Source organism: Bison bison, unplaced genomic scaffold (genome assembly GCF_000754665.1).
Source record: "Bison bison bison isolate TAMUID 2011002044 unplaced genomic scaffold, Bison_UMD1.0 scf7180017864383, whole genome shotgun sequence".
Lineage (NCBI taxonomy): Eukaryota > Metazoa > Chordata > Mammalia > Artiodactyla > Bovidae > Bison > Bison bison.
Genome location: NW_011494955.1, coordinates 2,610,507 through 2,629,708, shown reverse-complemented (window position 1 = coordinate 2,629,708; position 19,202 = coordinate 2,610,507). Strand labels below are relative to the sequence as shown.

Below are 19,202 nucleotides of genomic sequence, written 5' to 3'. Positions count from 1 at the left end.
TGTCAAGATTTTTGTTTTGGGGAGGAAGGGAGGTAGAATTATTAACCACAAGACCAAAGAGAAACAAAATGAAAGTACAGTTTTTGGGGAAAAAAAGCTCATTGGAGGACTGAAGAGAGGGAACTAGAGAGAGAAAGAATAAAAAGTATTAAGATAACCCAAACAACTGGCGAGATTCCAAAGAGCAAGAATGTGAAAAGGGCAGGTCCTATCTGGGATGTTTAGAAAACCAGATGCCACAGCCCGGAAGATACTGTCTTTCCAAGAGGTGCAATCCATTGTGTGAGCTCATTTCAAAATGTTCAAAATGTTGTAACAGTAACTACGGTGTTACTGACGGGGCCAGGGTTGTTAATATGTTCTCCCAAAGCTGGGATAGTCTCACACAATGAACTGTCCCACCCTCACTGGTAAATACTAGGCTGCTCCTGTAACTTAAATTTTCATTTGTCCATCTGTAAAATGGGGCTAATAATCTATCTCAAAGATTTTTTGTAAAAACCGGCTTTTCCACAAATGGTAAAGTATTTATTGCTGTTAGTATAGTTGCTAGTTATAACTACGTGCTATTGATGTATAAGTTCAGTCCAGTTCAGTCGCTCAGTCGTGTCCGACTCTTTGCAACCCCATGAATTGCAGCACGCCAGGCCTCCCGGTCCATCACCAACTCCCGGAGTTCGTATGTAAGGAAAGCCTTAAATTTCTCCGTTGTAAGCCACCGGCCATGATGTCGTTAATTACAGTTTCCAGGAAAACCAGCATATTCCAGGAGGGCTGCGCCCACAGAGAGAATAACCTTCTGATGAAAGTCGACCTATGAAAAACTCTTGCTCCCACAGACTCAAATGTTTGACAAACCACATTGCCCAGCGGCCCCCGCGTCCCGGGACCGACGCTCGCGCCGTGCATTCTGGGATTGGTAGTTCTCGGCCATGCGTTGTTGGCCTGCGCTGCCCAGGACCAGGAACTCGCCTTCCCGGCTTGCCGCGCGGCCGAGGGAGCAGCCCGGCGACCAGGAAACGGGAAAGATGGCGACTACTCGGCGACGTTGAGGCCGCGTTGGGCGGTTTGGGCTCAAGAGTGGTGAGTCTCGGGCGATGGAAGCGGTTTCCACGAGCCTGCAGAGAAGGCGAGAATGAGGGTACAGCGGTCCACCCTGTCTCTGGGACGAGGCGAGGAAGAACGCCATAGGGAAAGGGCACGAGCTTGGAAAGATCTATCCAGCAGGAGGGAAGGGGCGCGGGCCCCAGTGGGAGTGTTGGCTCCGGCGGGGATAGGGCAGGTCCCTGGACGGTGTTACGGGTCAGACCTTTGCCCATGCGCACAGCACCCGTGATATCCTCAGTCCGATCTTACTCCTTCATGTTTGGAGTAGCCCTTGCTCCAGCCAAACTGAAACTTTGGCTTTTCTCCCATAACTAGTCATGCTTTCCCGCCTGTGCGCCTCCTGTATTATTTCTTTTGCCGGGAATGACTTCTTTCCGGCACCCTCAATTACACATCTTCAAATTCTACCTTCATTTTAATACTCAAGAGCCACTTCCTCTACACTCTTTGCAGATTTCCTTTTTCAAGTGAAAGGAAACTTCTTTGAACTCCTGCAATAATTCATCTGAGCCTGCATCTTGGTATGTGCCTCATATCCTCTATTGTTTTGTAAGCTTCCTGTGGACAGGATCTTCCTGATTTCCTTTTGTAACTCACACTGTGCCTAGCACTGTGCCTTGCATATGGTGGTGGTTTGATAAATGCATACTTCATTGAATGAAAAAAAAGACTGTCTCTGTCCTGCAAGCACTGAGGAACTCAAAGATCCGGAGGTTTGTGATGAGTAGAACCTATAATAAAAGTTGCCTGTGTTTACTGTCTGCTTATTTGCACTTCTCATTTTCTTCTAAACTCATTGCACTCGGGCTTTTACTCTCACCATGCCAGCTCTTGTCATCTCTGTTTTTACAAAGGCGAGGGTGACTCCTTTATCTTCCAGTCTTTCTCCCCTTGACACAGATCAGCATTCCCTCCTTGAAACACATTTTTGGCTTCTGTGATGGCATACCTTACTATTTCTTCTTTCCATGGTATACTTTACTATCTTTTCTTCTTTTCCACTGGCTATTGTTTCTTTCTAGTTTTCTTCTGTGGCTTCTACGCCTGACTTCTAAACGTTACAGTGTTTCGGAGCTTAATCCTGTGTCCTCTTTTTTTAAAAAATATATTTATGACTGAGTTGGGTCTTAGTTGCAGTTAGCCTGGTGGGGGGCGGGGGCGGTGTGATGTAGGTTTTTCTTGCCAGCGCTTGGGCTCTCTAGTTGTGGCCTGTGGGCTTAGTTGCTGTGTAGCATGTGGGATCTTACTTTCCCGACCCGGGATCCAACCTGTGTCCCCTGCATTGAAAGGTGAGTTCTTAACCACTGGGCCACCAGGGAAGTCCCTGGGTCCTCTCCTCTGTTTTCTTCCTAACCAGAATGCCTACTTAGATAATAATCATTTAGCGTCCTATTGTTTTAAAAGCCATCTGTATATTGATAACTCACATTACTGTCTCCAACTCTCTCCTAAGTTCCAGAATTGCATTTTCAGCTGCCTTCCTGGAATCGCTACTTGGTTTTCTTACTGACATCTTACATTCACCGTGATCAAAATGAAACATTAAATTTCTTCCTACATCTTCTCCTTCCCCAGTCTTCTGCAGTCGCTAACGGCGCTGTGAGCCATTTAAGTTGGTCAGGCCATATAGGAGTTTGAGTGTGTCTCCTCTTTGCTTCCTCCCTTCATCAGTAAGTCCTGTCAGCTCTGTCTTCAGAATCTGCCTTGGGGCTCTCTATTTCGTCCCATCTCCACTCTCACTTTCCTAGAACAAACCACTGTTACCTTTTAAAAAATATCTATTTATTTATTTGGCTGTACCGGGTCTTAGTTGCGACACAAGGAATTGTTTAGTTGTGGCATACACACTCTTAGTTGTGGCATATGGAATCTAGCTCCCTGACCAAGGATCAGAGGGCCCCTTGCACTGGGAGTGCAGATGGTGGTTCTTGGCCACTGAACCACCAGAGAGGTCCCCGCTGTTATCTTTTGTCTGCTGCTGCTAAGTCACTTCAGTCATGTCCGACTCTGTGCGACCCCATAGACAGCAGCCCACCAGGCTCCCCCATCCCTGGGATTCTCCAGGCAAGAACACTGGAGTGGGTTGCCATTTCCTTCTCCAATGCATGAAAGTGAAAAAATAAAGTGAAGTCGCTCAGTCATGTCTGACTCTTTGCGACCCCATGGACTGCAGCCCACCAGGCCCTTCCGTCATGGGATTTTCCAGGCAAGAGTACTGGAGTGGGGTATCTTTTGTCTAGACTACCATAATAGCATTCTCAGTGGTTCCATGTGCATTCTTGCCTTTTGCAAGTCACCAAAGTGATTCTTTAAAAATGTAAAATAAGACCATATTACTTCCGGTTTAACACCTTTCTAAGGTTCCCACTGCAGTTAAACTAAAATCCAAGTTTTTCTAGCCTGCTCTAAAACACGTTTCCGTGATCTGACTCCTGCCTACCTCCTTGAACGCATCTTGAGCCAGTTTTCCCCTTGGTCATTGCCACTCCTGACCACATGAGTCTATTTTTTTGGCAGTGCTGCACAGCTTGCAGGATATTAGTTTCCTAACCAAGGACTGAACCTGGCCCTGGCATTGTGAGGGCCTAACTATTGGACCACCAGGGAATTCCACGCGTGTCTATCATTAGTTAGCAAACATGCTAAGCTAGCTCTTGCCCCAGTGTCTTGCTGTTCCTTCTACACAATAAATTCTTTTCCTTGATTTTTATGGACTCTCTCTTTCCCATCATTCAAATCTCAGCTTACATGTCATTTAAAAAATTCTTTCCAGAGCTCTCTTGTTCATGCTGCTCCCCATCACACACCCTGCTTTGTTCTCTTTATTAGCACTTATACTGTTTGAAATTCTCTTATTTTCTGCCGAACTGCTGTCGTCTTCACTGGAATTTAAGCATTATGAGTTCAGAGGCTTTGTTTTGTTTCCTGCTGTATCTCTAGTACTGGAATAGTTTCTGGCACCTCTCAGGTACTCAGTGAGTATTTGTTGAAATAATGGTGATGTCCAGGATTGCCTTTCCTCTGATTGTTTTCTGAGGGCTATAAGTGAAAGAGAAATAAGTATAATGTCCATGGTCTGTGCATGATGTACTGGCAATTCTGAGGTAAAATAGGTTGTCTCCAACTTTTTTAAAGTGCTACTTGTTCATTTTTCTTTTCTTTACCTATTCTCCCTTCTTAAAGATACATGGCAGGAATTACATGGGAAAGGGGGATTGTAAGCTGTAGCTTAGGGAACTGTTATTGCATGGGAACCATTTGGAGATAAAGTAAATTTTGAGAAATATATCCCGAGGCTTAGGAATGATGATGGTGGTCGTAGAATAGAGGCAGATTCAGACTTGCTGTCTGAATTTAGCACCTCGCTGAAGTAGATTTTGTAGTCTAAAGGGCAGTTGACAGTATGGTATGGTGTTCAGTGTCCCCCAGGCAGGATGGGGACAGAACAATTCCTGCTCAGACCTTTTGTGGGACTGGATCATAATCAAGGCTGTGAAAATCTGAGTACGGAATGTCAGAACGTCTGTGACCTCTGATTTCTGGTACACTTCTTCCTCCCTCCCTCGCTCCCTCCCTCCCTCCTTGCTCTACTCCATCCCTTCCTCCCTTATTTTTAATTCTAAGATAATCATAGATTCACAGTTCAGTTCAGTCGCTCAGTCGTGTCCAACTCTTTGTGACTGCATGGACTGCAGCACTCCAGGCTTCTTGTCCATCACCAACTCCTGGAGCTTGCTCAAACTCATGTCCATTAAGTCGGTGATGCCATCCAACCATCTCATCTTCTGTCGTCCCCTTCTCTGCCCACCTTCAATCTTTCCCAGCATCAGGGTCTTTTCAAATGAGTCAGTTCGAATCAGGTGGCCAAAGTATTGGAGTTTCAGCTTCAGCATCAGTCTTTCCAATGAATATTCAGGACTGATTTCCTTTAGGATGGATTGGTTTGCTCTCCTTATAGTCTAAGGGACTCTCAGGAGTCTTCTCTAACACCACAGCTCAAAAGCATCAATTCTTCAGTGCTCAGCTTTCTTTATAGTCCAACTCTCACATCCATACATGACTACTGGAAAAACCATAGTTTTGACTAGATGGACCTTTGTTGTCAAAGTAATGTCTCTGCTTTTTAATATGCTGTCTAGGTTTGTCATAGGTTTTCTTCCAAGGAGCAAGCATCTTTTAATTTCATGGCTGCAGTCACCATCTGCAGTGATTTTGGAGTCCAAAAAATAAAGTCTCTCACTGTTTCCATAAGATACAGATTCACAGGAAATTTTAAAACCAAAGTGCATGGAGGTCCTATGTACCTGTCACCCAAGTTTTTGCCATTCCATAACTAGAAGTACATTTCTTTTAATCTGTGTAAAAGTGAGTTTCTCTTCTCTTTGAACTTAGGTTTTCCTTGAGGTGCTGATCTTAATCCTACATCTCAAAATTAAACTCCTTTTTTCTCTTTTGAGTTTTCTTTATGCGCTCAAGAGAACTTATCTCCCTTAGATGTAGTTTATTGATCCTGGTGGGCTGGCAGATACAGTAGATTCCTAAGTTAAGTAATATAAGTTATTTCTAGAGATAGTATACTATTCATTTGGTAACATTTTTTTAATACTTTTGCAGTCTAATTATAAAAATTAGGTATGCTTATTGTACACTTTTGGAAATAAATATGTACAAAAAGGAATCCCAGAGAGAGAGTATTAATGAATAAGAATGGGCCTCTGGAGCCAGACTGCCTGAAACTCTGACACTTAACGCCCAGGTGTCCTTAGGCAAGTTACTTTATATATCTGAGCTTCAGTTTCTTTAACCATAAAGCAGGCACACCACTATATCTACTTCAGAGCATTGTTTTGAGATTAAGTAAATTGTTTGTAAAAAGTTCAGAGAAGTATCTAATACATAATAAATACTCGTCTTATGCACGATAGATGGCAGGAGAGCTGGCTGATAAGAAGGACCGTGATGCATCACCTTCCAAGGAGGAAAGGAAGCGATCTCGGACTCCTGACAGAGACCGCGATAGAGACCGAGACCGGAAGTCTTCCCCATCTAAAGATAGGAAACGGCATCGTTCAAGGGATAGGCGTAGAGGAGTCAGCCGTTCTCGCTCCCGTTCCCGATCCAAGTCTACGGAAAGGTAAAGTAACTTGCTGTGTGTTACCTGGAAAGGGAGTGTACATTTCAGACTCCTTTATTCTTGGTCCCTCTGATGCCTCCATATGGGGACATGAGTCTGTAATAGGTTTCTCTACACCTGGGACCCAGTAGCTCTTAAAGGTAAAGAAGAAACTTGTAAGATGAAGGTCCTAGTGATTGAGGAAAATAGTTCATCTCTTCACACAGTCCTATCATTGTCATTAATACTTAGCAGTAACGCTTGGAGCTATAAGACCTTATTAATAGAATTCTCTCATAACTTCTTGGGAAACACATTTTCTAATTTGTAAAATATTACTTTGGGAAGAAAAGGGCATGGGAACCTTCTAAGATAGGGCTGCAGTGCAGGTCCACAGGAAATATCACATGATTTCTTAATTGCTCTGTCTTCAGAGATCGCCGGCACAAAGAGCGAGAGCGGGATAAGGAACGAGATCGGAATAAGAAGGACCGAGACAGGGATAAGGATGGGCACCGAAGGGACAAGGACCGCAAGCGATCCAGGTACCTGACGGGTTGGATTGGGCTTTATGGCGACGCCCTCACTGCTTCCTCTCTGCATCTCAGCTCGCCCAGCTGCATGGGAAAGTGAATTTTCCACAGTGAATCCTGTTGGTAGTTATTGAGAGCTGTCTTTTAGAAGGCACACATCTTCTTTAGAATGTATAACCAGTTAGTGAAGTCACAGCCCCTTGAGGATCCACTTGTTCTTAGAATTTTGAAGTTAGTTTGAAAAGGTTACCAGCCAACAGAACATTCCTATAGCTTCATCAGACCATTCAGTTTCCTACCCAGAATATACAACATGTACTTGTTGGGTTAGCTTAATGTGCCAATATCTTGATGTCTTTGTTCTGGAAACTTTCTGTACAAAGTTTTTATTAGGCCCTGAATATGTAGGTTAGAATTCAGGGCGAAGGATAGCATCCTTATAACAAACACTGTGGTTATTTGAGATCTCTTGTATATTAAGCTTATAGCAGATGTGGGGAAAAGATTGCTGGGACCGATAGGAAGGAGGAATGAGCAAAGGACATATATAGCAGTATCTGGGAAGGGTGTGGGTGGTGGCCATGCTGGCTGAATTCATTGTGCATTACAAAGTAAGGCAGGGTCTTTTTTTTTTCCTTCTGATGTGCATTTGCTATTTGGAGGAATTTTTTTTTAATTGAAATATAGTTGATTTACAATATTGGGTTAGTTTCAGGTGTACAGTGAAGTGATTTCAGTACACACACGTATATATTTTCTAATTCTTTCCATTATAGGTTACTATGAAATATTGAATGTAGTTCCCTGTGCTACAAAGTAAATCCTGTTGTTTATTTTCTATAGAGTAGTGTGTATCTATTAATCCCATACTCCTAATTTAGCCTTCCCTGCCCACTTTCCCCTTTGGTAACCATAAGTTTGCTTGCTGCGTCTGAGTCTGTTTCTGTTTTGTAAATAATTGATTTGATTATTTTTGCAATTCCATGTATAAGTGATATTACCTAGTATTTGTCTTTCTCTGTCTGACTTACTTTACTCAGTATGATAATCTGTGTCCATCCATGTTGCTGCAAATGGTAATATTTCATTGTTTTTTGTGACTAATGTTTGGAGAAAATATTTTTGATATCAGTAGTTAAGACCCACTTCCCAGAGGAGATTGGTTTCAGAAAAGGACATTCAGGTATCATGGGGCCAAGACAGGGCCATCATTCGTTTCAGAGCAGGCAGAGTGACCAGGCCTGCAAAAGGAACTTCAGGACTTGTTGGATGACCATGGGCCAGCCTTGTTGAGTCATGGGAAAACTTCCATTCTCTTTTGGGGGCTCAGTCTGATTCTCATCCAGGGGCTAGAGTAACAGTGATATGGGGAGTTCGCTGGTGGTCCAGTGGTTAAGACTCCTCACTTCCACTGTAGTGGATCCCTGGTTGGGGAACTAAGATCTCACATGCTTCACAGCATAGCCAAAAAATAGTGATGTGGACTGTTCCCCTGTTCCTTTGCTTTAAAGTTTATCTCCTGGCCGAGGAAAAGATTTTAAATCTCGGAAAGACAGAGACTCTAGAAAGGATGAAGAGGATGAACATGGTGATAAGAAGCCTAAGGTAAAAAGAGGAAGAATTTTTTTTTCCCCTTATCATCCTCTTCAGTTTAAGCCTGACTTTGTTGTTCTTCAGAGGGAGAGAGCCTCTATGGACTGAAGTCCTGTGTTTTATCTTCAGGCCCAGCCATTATCCCTGGAGGAACTTCTGGCCAAAAAAAAGGCTGAGGAGGAAGCTGAGGCCAAGGTAAGAGCTTGAGGGTCTGTATTAGTTGCCTAGGATTCCCATGACAGAACATACGGACTGAGTGACTTAAACAACAGAAATTTATCTTCTTACAGTTATGGACGTCAGAAGTTCAAGATCAAATGGGGTTGTTTCTTCTGAGGCTTCTCTCCCTGACTTTTAGGTGGATGGCTTTTCCATCTTCACATGCTCTTCCCTCTGTGTATAGGCCCCTGGTGTCTCTGTGTGTCCAAGTGTTCTTATAAAGATACAGTTAGATCTGTGTGGGGCCTACCTTTGGAGCCTCATTTTACCTTAATCACCTCTCTAAAGGCTCTGTCTCTAAATACAGTCTACTCAGAGGAATGGGAGTTAAGGGCTTCAACATCCAGATTTTGAGAGAGACATAGTTTAGCCTTTAACAGGGTCCCAGGCCTGTTTGTGTTTTCCTCACACATTTAATGCCTGAGCAGGTATTTCTGGGCCCTTTGCCATCTCGCCATCAGTGACGTGAGTCTACCCTGTCCCCAGATCCTTGTTAACAGTTGTAATCTATTTTGTAGCCCAAGTTCCTCTCCAAAGCAGAACGAGAGGCTGAAGCCCTGAAGCGACGACAGCAGGAGGTGGAGGAACGGCAGAGGATGCTTGAAGAAGAGAGGAAGAAAAGGAAGCAGTTCCAAGACTTGGGCAGGAAAATGTTGGGTTCGTTTTCTTACCCCGTGGCCCTCGATGGGGGTAGGAAAGGGTGGGACAGGATTGTGGTGTCACTCAGAAGGGCTTGAGACCTGTTTGAGTTTGGAAGAGGGTGGCTGGGGCACGTTCATGAGAGACATCTCTTTCTGTTAGGTCTTCATTCCCCTTGTATCACGAATGTCCCCCCTTCCTTTTTTACTCATTTGGTGTCTGTCGTTTGGATGATCTCCATGCCTCTTTTTTCTTCCACTGAGTTCTCCTGCAGCTTTGTTCTCTTTGGTCTGCAGAAGACCCTCAGGAACGGGAACGTCGGGAGCGCAGGGAGAGGATGGAGAGGGAGACCAACGGGAATGAGGATGAGGAAGGGCGGCAGAAGATCCGGGAGGAGAAGGATAAGAGCAAGGAGCTACATGCCATTAAGGTTTGGCCCCACCCTCCACACACACAAATGAGGTTTAGCTGTGTGGCCGTTCTGATCTCTGTATGTGAGGTTTGGGCCTCCTGCTTGAAGGGCTTTGTGTTCTGTCCCTGGGCAGGAGCGTTACCTCGGTGGCATCAAGAAGCGGCGCCGGACAAGGCATCTCAATGACCGCAAGTTTGTCTTTGAGTGGGATGCGTCTGAGGACACTTCCATTGACTACAACCCCTTGTGAGTGGTTTCATGCCTCAGTGCTAGGTCTTTTAAACTAGGCAGTTGCTAGAGAGAATCAGTGATACAGAAATAGGAGTGAGATAGGCTGGGATGGGGAGATGGGTAAAACAGTCGTCAGCCGGCCCTCTGGGTGGGGAAGACTCTGACCGAAAGGGGAACTGGTACACCTTCAGCCTTGTGCTTAGCAGCTTCTTCTCTTTTCCTTTTCCTCTGTCTCAATCCCAGGTACAAAGAACGGCACCAGGTACAGTTGTTGGGGCGAGGCTTCATTGCAGGCATTGACCTGAAGCAGCAGAAACGAGAGCAGTCGCGTTTCTATGGAGACCTAATGGAGAAGAGGCGGACGCTGGAAGAAAAGGAGCAGGAGGAGTGAGTGATCAGGGCTGTGGGTGCGGGGGCACAGGTGAGTCTACAGGAAGGAGATGGAGGATATGGACCCCATTTATTCCCTGTGTCCTGCTCCAGGGCGAGACTCCGCAAACTTCGAAAGAAGGAAGCCAAGCAACGCTGGGATGATCGGCATTGGTCTCAGAAAAAGTTGGATGAAATGACGGACAGGGACTGGCGGATCTTCCGCGAGGACTACAGCATCACCACCAAAGGTGGCAAGATCCCCAATCCCATCAGATCCTGGAAAGACTCTTCTCTGCCTCCACACATCTTGGAGGTCATCGATAAGTGTGGCTACAAGGTGAGAACAAGCAGACTGGCCCAGAGATCTGACATGTTGCCAGATTCTAGGGGGTACATACTTAATTTGAGAACAGAAAACTTTGTTCCTTGACTGTTTGGTGCCTCCTCTGCCAATGGGCACCAAGGTGATGTTGTTGTCAGTTTCTGAAGTATTGTTTGTTGATTGTGTTTCTTCTTGGGTCCCATACCTTTTCACTCTGCTTGGTTCCTTCCCATTGTGCCCACCCTGACAGCACTAGCACAGGTAGCATAACTCTGTACCCATTGTCTGTACCCACTGCTATCTCTGGGTCTCTGCAGGAGCCAACGCCTATCCAGCGTCAGGCAATTCCCATTGGGCTACAGAATCGTGACATCATTGGAGTGGCTGAGACTGGCAGCGGCAAGACAGCAGCCTTCCTCATCCCGTTGCTGGTCTGGATTACCACTCTCCCCAAAATTGACAGGTGAGAGCATCCGACATTGGTTCCACGGGGTGGGAAAGGTGAAAATGGCAGACGAGCATTTGGTCTTCTTTTTAAGTCTATAATCAGAAGGCCCCTTCTTTATTTAGCCTGGGTCAGATATTAGGGAATAATTGGATCATGATATTAAAGAAGCATATGGTTATTTTATTGCTGGTACAGATCACTCCTTGGAGTGCTTGGCTGTCCTGGAGTCTGATTTTTAAGAGCACTTGTTGCATTCTTTTCCCACCACCCTCCCCATTCTCATAGCTGCCCTTAAGAGTGACTTTATCTTGCTCCTGTTTGTGGTTGGATGAGAACCAAAGCTCATGAAACTGCGGGCTGCCCCATTTACCACAGGATCGAAGAGTCCGACCAGGGCCCTTATGCTATCATCCTGGCCCCCACTCGTGAGCTGGCTCAGCAGATTGAGGAAGAGACCATCAAGTTTGGGAAGCCGCTAGGCATCCGCACTGTGGCTGTTATTGGCGGCATCTCCAGAGAAGACCAGGGCTTCAGGCTGCGCATGGGTTGTGAGGTTGGTTCACCTAGCCAGCAGCCAGCCCACTGTTAGGGGCGGAACTGTTTCTAGTTCTGCCATAGATGTACAGTAAATGAAAAAAGGGGCTGGTTTATAGATATATGCTGTTATTTATGGAGGACTTAGGCACCGGGGATTGTACTTTGCACATCACCGTCACAACCACCTTAAGAAAATGGATAATGGTACTTCCATTTTGCAGATGAAGCTGAGGATCAAGTTAATAACTTGCTCAGAGTCACAGCTGGTGATGGGCAGAACTGAGATTCATGTCTGAAGGCTGTGCTCTTAATCACTCTGCCAGACTGCATCATTGATTTTGCTTTGCATTCTTCTCAGGGTAGGGAAGGAGAGCTTTTTACAAGGAAGTCTGCTTCTGCAGGCTTCCTAATCCTACTATCCAACCCCCTCCCCTGTATCACTTAGTCTCTCTTCCACCTAAGAAGGTTCCTGTTGATGTTCCCTCTTCCATCTAACCCCTGGACCTGACCCAGAGACCCCATTCACTCCTGAGGAAAAAAATCCAAGTGATTTCATGCAGTTCTCTGGAATTTTCACTCGCAAACCTAAGTGGAGTTTGGGGGCCAAGTTTCTTAGCATTGGGGATCTGTTGCCCAAGTAGATGGATATTTGACAGGAGGGGAAGGAAAGGGTACCTGCTGGGGCCACACGTGACTCCCCTGTGCCCCCCAGATAGTGATCGCTACCCCGGGACGTCTGATCGACGTGCTAGAGAACCGCTACTTGGTGCTGAGCCGCTGCACCTATGTGGTTCTGGACGAGGCAGACAGGATGATTGACATGGGCTTTGAGCCAGACGTCCAGAAGATCCTGGAGCACATGCCTGTCAGCAATCAGAAGCCGGACACAGATGAGGCCGAGGACCCTGAGAAGATGCTGGCCAACTTTGAGTCAGGAAAACACAAGTACCGCCAAGTAAGGCTGCTTCCCCAGGCCGGGAGAAGTTGGGCAAGTTGCCAAACCTGCTCCAGGGCCCTTCTTGCCCTTGGTGGGCTAGAGTACATGTTTCCAGAATGGTGAGGCATGGCCGTGTATGATCCTCTCACAGTGCTAGCAGTGTAGCCTCTTAGCCTGGAAAGATGATTCTGGAGAGTCACGCCGCTGCCACTGCAGGTACTAGCAGATCACTCAGCCCTTCCTTCTATCATAAGGTAGAAAGTACTCTGCTGAGTAGCCACTGAGGAAAGAAGTGGGAAGGCGAGGGGCAGTTTTCTGAAACACTGTTTCCTGTCCAGGCTCATTTTCTGTTCTTTAGTTTGGGCTGCGCTGCTTGTGCTGATGGTGGGTTGTGTGGTGTGTCTGCCTGAGCTCAGGGCTAGACCTCTTGTTTTCACAGACAGTCATGTTCACGGCCACCATGCCCCCAGCGGTAGAGCGTCTGGCCCGGAGCTATCTTCGGCGACCTGCTGTGGTATACATTGGTTCTGCAGGCAAGCCCCATGAACGTGTGGAACAGAAAGTCTTCCTCATGTCAGAGTCTGAAAAGAGGTATGGGGGCACCTGAGTCAGGGGAAACAGAAGGGAGAAGGGGCTCTTTTTAGTGTGAGTGGTGGCTGGAGGGTGATTGTCTGCCACATTGAAGAGTTCTGTTTTCTTGTACAGAATTCCATGGGCATTGGAGATTCTGGAATTGGTGTTTGTAGATCAGGGTTGGGCATTTCACTTGGAGTGGAGGGGTAGTATGTGTGTCATTTTTCTCATCCTTTTCTCTCCAGGAAAAAGCTGCTGGCAATCTTGGAGCAAGGCTTTGATCCACCCATCATCATTTTTGTCAACCAGAAGAAGGGCTGTGATGTTTTGGCCAAATCCCTGGAGAAGATGGGGGTGTGTCTGGCAGGGGAGGGCAACGCCTCGTCTCTTTGGTGCTGCTTTCTGAAGCTAGTCAGGCCCCCTGGGCTTCTGCTTTCAATGCCGACCCATTCTTGAACCTTTACAGTATTTAACAAGTCAGGGTCAGAGGGAAAGGGGTGGTAGATGGGGATAAAGAGGACTTGGTCAATTGCTATGACTCCCTGTCCGTTCCAGCAGTGCCAGCCACAGCTGCCTTGGGTTTTCCTCCAGGTGGGCTGGGGCCAGGGAGACACATATCCTGGCAGGATCTGAGGGTGTGGAATGGAGTGGTTTGGAGTGTTTTGTTATGAAGTATTTTTGGGAGAGGGGATGGCGTGGTCAGGAGGGAGATGTTAGTGATCAGCGTCCTTTACTCCTGAATCTGGTGTTTGAGGGGAAGGGTGTGTCCTCTCCACTCAATGCTGAAACGGCCTTAAATTTCTTGGTCCCTGCTTTCCACCCTCATCTCGCCCTCATTCTCTCTTCCACTACTTGTCATCTGTCTGACTCCATATCTCACCCTGATTGCCCTACCCTTAACCTTGTCCTGTCTGTCTGCCACACCCCCGTCTCTCCTATCCCTTTCCTCAGCTCATCTGCTCCCTTCTTCACTTGCCCTTGTTCTCCCGCCTCCTTCCCCTTCCTTCTCCCTCTCCTGTCTGCAACCCTTCCTCCCTGTCCCCCCCTCCTACCTTCTGCGTCTCTGTGTGATCCCATTGCTCTTTCTTCACCTCACCATTCTTCCAACAGTACAACGCTTGTACGCTGCATGGTGGAAAAGGCCAGGAGCAGCGAGAGTTTGCACTGTCCAACCTCAAGGCTGGGGCCAAGGATATTTTGGTGGCTACAGATGTGGCGGGTCGTGGTATCGACATCCAAGATGTATCTATGGTCGTCAACTATGACATGGCCAAGAACATTGAGGGTGAGTGCAGGGGAAAGAGCTTCACTCCAGGGAAAGGGTGATTCCCTGCCTGCTTCTTCTCAAATATCTCCACCGAGGGGGCCGCTGCCGTCAGCTGTCTTAGCCTCGAGCCTAGGGTTGCTTGTTCCCGTGAGAAGAGCCCCTGCCCTTCATCTCACCTGGGTGTGTTGTCTCAGCACCTGGGACAGCACCCTTGTCTTCTGGGTGTGAAGAGTGGAGCTGGGCCACACTGTCCGAGTGTGAGAGGGTGACCTCCATCAGCAGTGCTGCTGGGGAGAGCACCGTGGGCCCTGCAGGGTCAGGCAGCACGAGCTGCGTTTACTGCCCTGGGTGGGGGTGGCAGGGAAGAGGATGCCTTTAGAAGTGGAGGCTTCAGACACTGCCCACCAGGGCATCTGGCCTGGTGCACTGATGTTTCTTCCCCTCCCCAGATTATATCCACCGCATTGGCCGCACGGGACGAGCAGGCAAGAGTGGTGTGGCCATCACCTTCCTCACCAAAGAGGACTCTGCTGTGTTCTATGAGCTGAAGCAAGCCATTCTGGAGAGCCCGGTGTCCTCCTGCCCCCCAGAGCTGGCCAACCACCCTGATGCCCAGCACAAACCAGGCACCATCCTCACCAAGAAGCGCCGGGAAGAGACCATCTTTGCCTGACACAACACTCGCCCCGGGGTCAAGGCCGTGCTCTGGAGCCTGTTCGTCAGGACCCTCACATCTCTTCCCAGGCCCTCACTCTTCCAGGGGCTTAGGAAGCAGTCAGACTCCCTGGCCTAGGCCCTCAGGTCTGAGGCCTGAGTGCAGGTCTGTCCAAGGGGAGGAAGCTGCTCTAGGAGGCAGGCAGAACAAACTACCAGGGTTTTGGCCCAGCTCTGCCCCTTAGGCGGGCTTTGGGACTGCATCAGGCCATCAGCTCTTGCCAGTTAAAGGGGCAGCCAATTGGCATAGCCTCCGACTGAACAAAAACCTGGCTGCTGGGCTGGGACTTCTTTGGCACAGACTTGACTGCCTAAGCTACGGCACCATCATTGCCCTAGATGACCCAGGGAATCGGGTACTGAGGATTATGGACCTTGGACTCTTATCGTCATTTTGACAGCTGTTTGCCCTTTTGGATTATAAAACAAGTCGAGAGCCTTGTTTAGAGTTGTGCACGGCCCCTGTGCCAAGGGGTGTTGTGCACTTGAGACGTCCCTCACCCAGGGAGTTTTTATAGTAGATGAGGGGACAGAGTGAGCTGGCTGAGTCCATCTTGAAGTCAGTGAAATTTCTGTTTTCTATTCTCTGAGAAGATGAGTTTGTATGTTCTGAGAATAAATACACGAATATGAAGGCTGTGTCTAGTTCTGGCTAAACTCATCTCCCAGGTCCTCCCTAGTACCACAGGAGACGGAAGGACAGCACTGGGCATGGTGGGTTGACTTGGGAGATGAAGGAAAGTCACATCCGGAAAAGATCCTTGGGTCTAGGCTGTTAGCCTTAAGTCTCTAGGAACTACTTGAGGGGAGATGGGAAAGGCAGTGACGGTGGGACTGTCGTGCATCTTCCCTCCTCAGCTCTGGCTTCATAGAAGTTGTAGCTCTGGCCTGGGCAGCCTCCTGGGGTCTTCACACAAGGGTGAGGAAGGAAAGCAGCTGTGAAACTCTGGCAGGAGCAGCATAGTCAGAACCGTTCTCCCACCCTGGAACAGTGTGCTTGACCCCAAGTCTTCAGGACCATTGTTTGTGGCTCCCAGATTGCTGCTCTGGAGGGTGAGGAGATGGGCAGCAGAGACAGCAAGGAGAGATGAGCTGGGCCCGGCTGAGTCTCCGTGTGGGGAGGGGGCTGCAAGGCCTGGGTCCTCCCCCGTCTTACTCACATGCTCTTCCTTACCCCTCGAAGAGCTGGGCAAGGACGTGGAGTTCGAGTTGCAGCTCCTTCAGGGTCTTTCTGGCCTGAGGCTGGGACAGTGTGAGGCTGTGACTCAGCCTCTTCTCCACCTCCCTGAACAAGTCCCTTCTGTGCTGCTGACGGTCTCCCTCCAGGGGCTGGGCATGAGCGGGTGGGTAAAGGGGCGCCCGGGAGTCTAGTGCCTCCCCCAGCTCTGTCCTTTTCTCTTCCCACTCAGTGGGTCTTTTTTGAGAGAGCACATCGAGGATACGTCTTCAACTCCAGACTTGGGCCATGCAGTGAGGGCCTTGGCTCCCTGAGCCAGCAGACAGAACAGGAGCCCAAGGGTCTGCGCATGGTGTTTATTAGTGATGACAGGTGGGGCAGGGGCTTGTGGAGCATGCTCTGTAGGGCACACACGAGAGCCTCTTAAGACAAGGGTAGCCAGGCTGACAGGGCCTCTGGGGGCTGTCCGCTGGGTCCTATCTCCCCCTCTAATCCTAACTTAACGAGCAGCAGCTATAGATCAGGGAATAAAGTCTGAGGCCCATATCCCATGGGCATGGGAGGCATGAAGACCAAGAACAGAAAAGATAGGATGCAAGAGCAAAAGAATGAGTGGGGCAAGGAGGCGCCCGAAGCAAGCCGTCCATATATTCTCTGCTACACTCGCCCTCCCTTCCCCAGCCCCCAGTCCACCGTGTTCCTAGTCCCTGGTCCCTTCAGATGTTAAGCTGCTTCCTGGCAGGTGAGCAGAGCCCTTCCCTTCTGGAGCTTCAGCTGGCCCTAGCCCAGCCGTCCGTGCTCCAGCCTTTGTGTGGATGCCCCACCCCAGCTGATGCCAGGAGTGCCACCTTGCTGGGCTTCATTGTCTCATGTCTCATGTGTGGCAGTGAGGTGAGTAGAGGCCCTCAGACCCCAAAGCACAACCCCTGAGTCCCTCAGGTTAGGACAGGACTGTACCTGCTCAGGGACCTTGTTTCTTCCTTATGCCATGCTGCCCACGCCCCACCCTCTTGTCACTTTGAGTGGCATTCCTTCCCTGAGTCTGGTGGGAAGGCCCCTGCTAAGGGGGTCCTGGCCTGAGGGCACTGCCCAGTGGGGCAGTTTCTTGTGCAGGAGGAGAGGAAAGGTGCCAGGGTGCAGCACACACAGCTATTTCCTGGAATGGGAGCCTGGGGAGGGGTCACTGTGCCCAGGAGGTGAGGGGGCCCCCTGCTCTTCTCCCAGAACCTCGGGACTGCAGGCAGGCCTGGAGCTGGGGCTGGGCAGGGGGTTTCGGGGGCTGAGCCTAGTGCCAGCCTCATGCCAGTCTAACTCCAACCTGCCTGGCGCAGGGCCCCCAGCCAGCCTGTGCCTGCCGGGGCAGGGCGGCAGGAGGCTGTGTCAGTAGCTGTCCTTGGGCCAGGGCCGGTTACGTTGCCAGTTCCGCTCATTGTGGTTGTGCTCCGAGTCCTGGGCCAGGAGGCGGTCTTGGGGGTCGTGCCCGTTTGCACTAGGCAGCCCCGAGGTGTGTTGGCGGTGAGGCTGGTACAGGTCGTGATAGGCATCTGCATAGTCCTCCTCCAGGTGGCGGGAGCTGCGCTGTGAAGATCCCGTCCAAGCTTGGCGGGAGCTCTCGCTGGCCTCATCTGAGGGCATCAGGCTGTCCCGCTCCAGGGGCGAGTGCTCCTCGCCACGCTCCCCTAGCAGCTGCTGGTTCTGGGGACAAGATAGCAGCTCTAAGTGAGGCCATGCGGACCTCGCCTCAGTCTCCCTCCCCACTCTGGCAGCGTGAGGATTCCTGCCCTCAACTCTTGTTCCCTGCGTACAGGAAATGATCCAGAAGGAGAAGCACCCCGGAGCATTCTTCCACTTCAGACAAGGAAAACTGGAACTTTTGACTCCTGCCAAATCCAAACTCTGCCTTCAAGACAGACTAGGAGAAGAGTTTGGAGAGCGTGTTTCTTTGGAATCCTAGGAAAAGTGGCCTCTGATTACCTGTCTCATTGCTTTCTTCCCTCATCAGGAACTGCCTTCACCCACACCCCCTTGCTCTGCTCTCTGATCCTTTGGCCTTCAAATTGGAGGTCAGGAATGATCCGCCAGGTGGGGAGGGGGCATTGCTTTGGCGGGCTCAGCCTGAGCATCAGTGCCCTTGGAAATGGTTACCTGAAGTCCGGGGATGGCACTGGGAGGGCCCAGAAGCCCAGGGCCGGGGGCTGGGTGGTGGGTCGCCCTCCAGTAAACCTCCAGGTACTCAGCCAGGTGCTCGCAGGCATCTTCCAGCTGGTTTTCATCCAGAATCACATCAAATGACTCCTGGAAGGAAGGGAAAGGAGGAATGTTCTGTCTCTATCAGCCCACCCCAGCCCTGGAAAAGCAAGAGTGGGCACAGGAATGGTGCCCCAGCCACTTACGGGTGGGCACTGAACCAGCTTATCGTATGCCATCATCTGTACGGTCAGGTGCTTCATCTGCGACTTCCCCCGGGAGCGGATGAGACGCTGGAGTACCTGAGGGGCAAGGGCAGAGCTGGGCCCAGGAAGCACTGGGCATGTCCCCAACTCATGGCATGGGAGCAGGCAAGGAGGACTCAGAGCGGTGTTAAGCAGCAGCAGGAAAAGTGGCCTGAGGAGCCCCTGGGCAGGGACCAAGCAGAGCTGTACCGCATTCTAAGAGGGCAGCCCTGTAGGCCTCCTCTATCGCCACAGCTGCCTTACCTTCGGTGAGGACACTTTGACAAAGACGATGATGGGGGCCAGCGAGGTCTTGGCCAGCTGTGCCGGGTGGTTGATGGTGTCGGCATCCAACACTACTAGCTGCAGGGATTTGGCCAGCTCGAATATGCGCTCAATCTCACTCTGTACTTCAGCTATGAAGGGAGGGACAGGGGAGCCGCAATGCTCACTGGTGGCTCCACCCCCGTCCGACTCCAACAGGGCTTTGGGGTCTCCCAAATGGTGGATGGGAAGGGATGGTGGAGGGAGAGGATGTTCATCAAGGCCTGGGCAGGCAGAGGCACTGGAGCATTG

General features: G+C 49.4%; 2 protein-coding genes across 7 annotated transcripts in view; one reads left to right on the top strand and one right to left on the bottom strand.

The window, feature by feature from the left end:
* Nucleotides 1-977: 977 nt before the first annotated feature.
* Nucleotides 978-15,651, top strand: DDX23 (DEAD (Asp-Glu-Ala-Asp) box polypeptide 23). 2 transcript variants are annotated; one of them, XM_010857740.1, is made up of 18 exons: nucleotides 978-1,083; nucleotides 1,561-1,628; nucleotides 6,033-6,241; nucleotides 6,655-6,765; nucleotides 8,265-8,358; nucleotides 8,476-8,541; nucleotides 9,084-9,222; nucleotides 9,501-9,634; nucleotides 9,750-9,862; nucleotides 10,091-10,234; nucleotides 10,331-10,556; nucleotides 10,859-11,004; nucleotides 11,365-11,542; nucleotides 12,239-12,481; nucleotides 12,903-13,054; nucleotides 13,282-13,390; nucleotides 14,147-14,321; nucleotides 14,753-15,651. In XM_010857740.1, exons 3-18 carry the CDS (start codon nucleotides 6,033-6,035, stop codon nucleotides 14,974-14,976), a joined length of 2,463 nt encoding a protein of 820 aa, XP_010856042.1. In that variant the 5' UTR covers nucleotides 978-1,083; nucleotides 1,561-1,628; the 3' UTR covers nucleotides 14,977-15,651. The 2 variants fall into 2 exon arrangements, with proteins under 2 accessions (XP_010856042.1, XP_010856041.1); XM_010857739.1 differs by lacking the exon at nucleotides 1,561-1,628 and having other exon boundaries at nucleotides 980-1,083.
* Nucleotides 15,652-16,535: 884 nt separating this feature from the next.
* CACNB3 (calcium channel, voltage-dependent, beta 3 subunit) overlaps nucleotides 16,536-19,202 on the bottom strand; it is a 14,227-nt gene continuing 11,560 nt past the window's right edge. For all 5 annotated transcript variants that reach the window (XM_010857734.1, XM_010857738.1, XM_010857735.1 and 2 more), the window contains 4 exons: nucleotides 18,891-19,042; nucleotides 18,588-18,683; nucleotides 18,340-18,489; nucleotides 16,536-17,889 (listed from right to left, as the gene is read on the bottom strand). In XM_010857734.1, coding sequence (XP_010856036.1) covers nucleotides 17,575-17,889; nucleotides 18,340-18,489; nucleotides 18,588-18,683; nucleotides 18,891-19,042 — 713 coding nt within the window. In that variant the 3' untranslated portion in view covers nucleotides 16,536-17,574. The remainder of the gene's footprint in view (nucleotides 17,890-18,339; nucleotides 18,490-18,587; nucleotides 18,684-18,890; nucleotides 19,043-19,202) is intronic.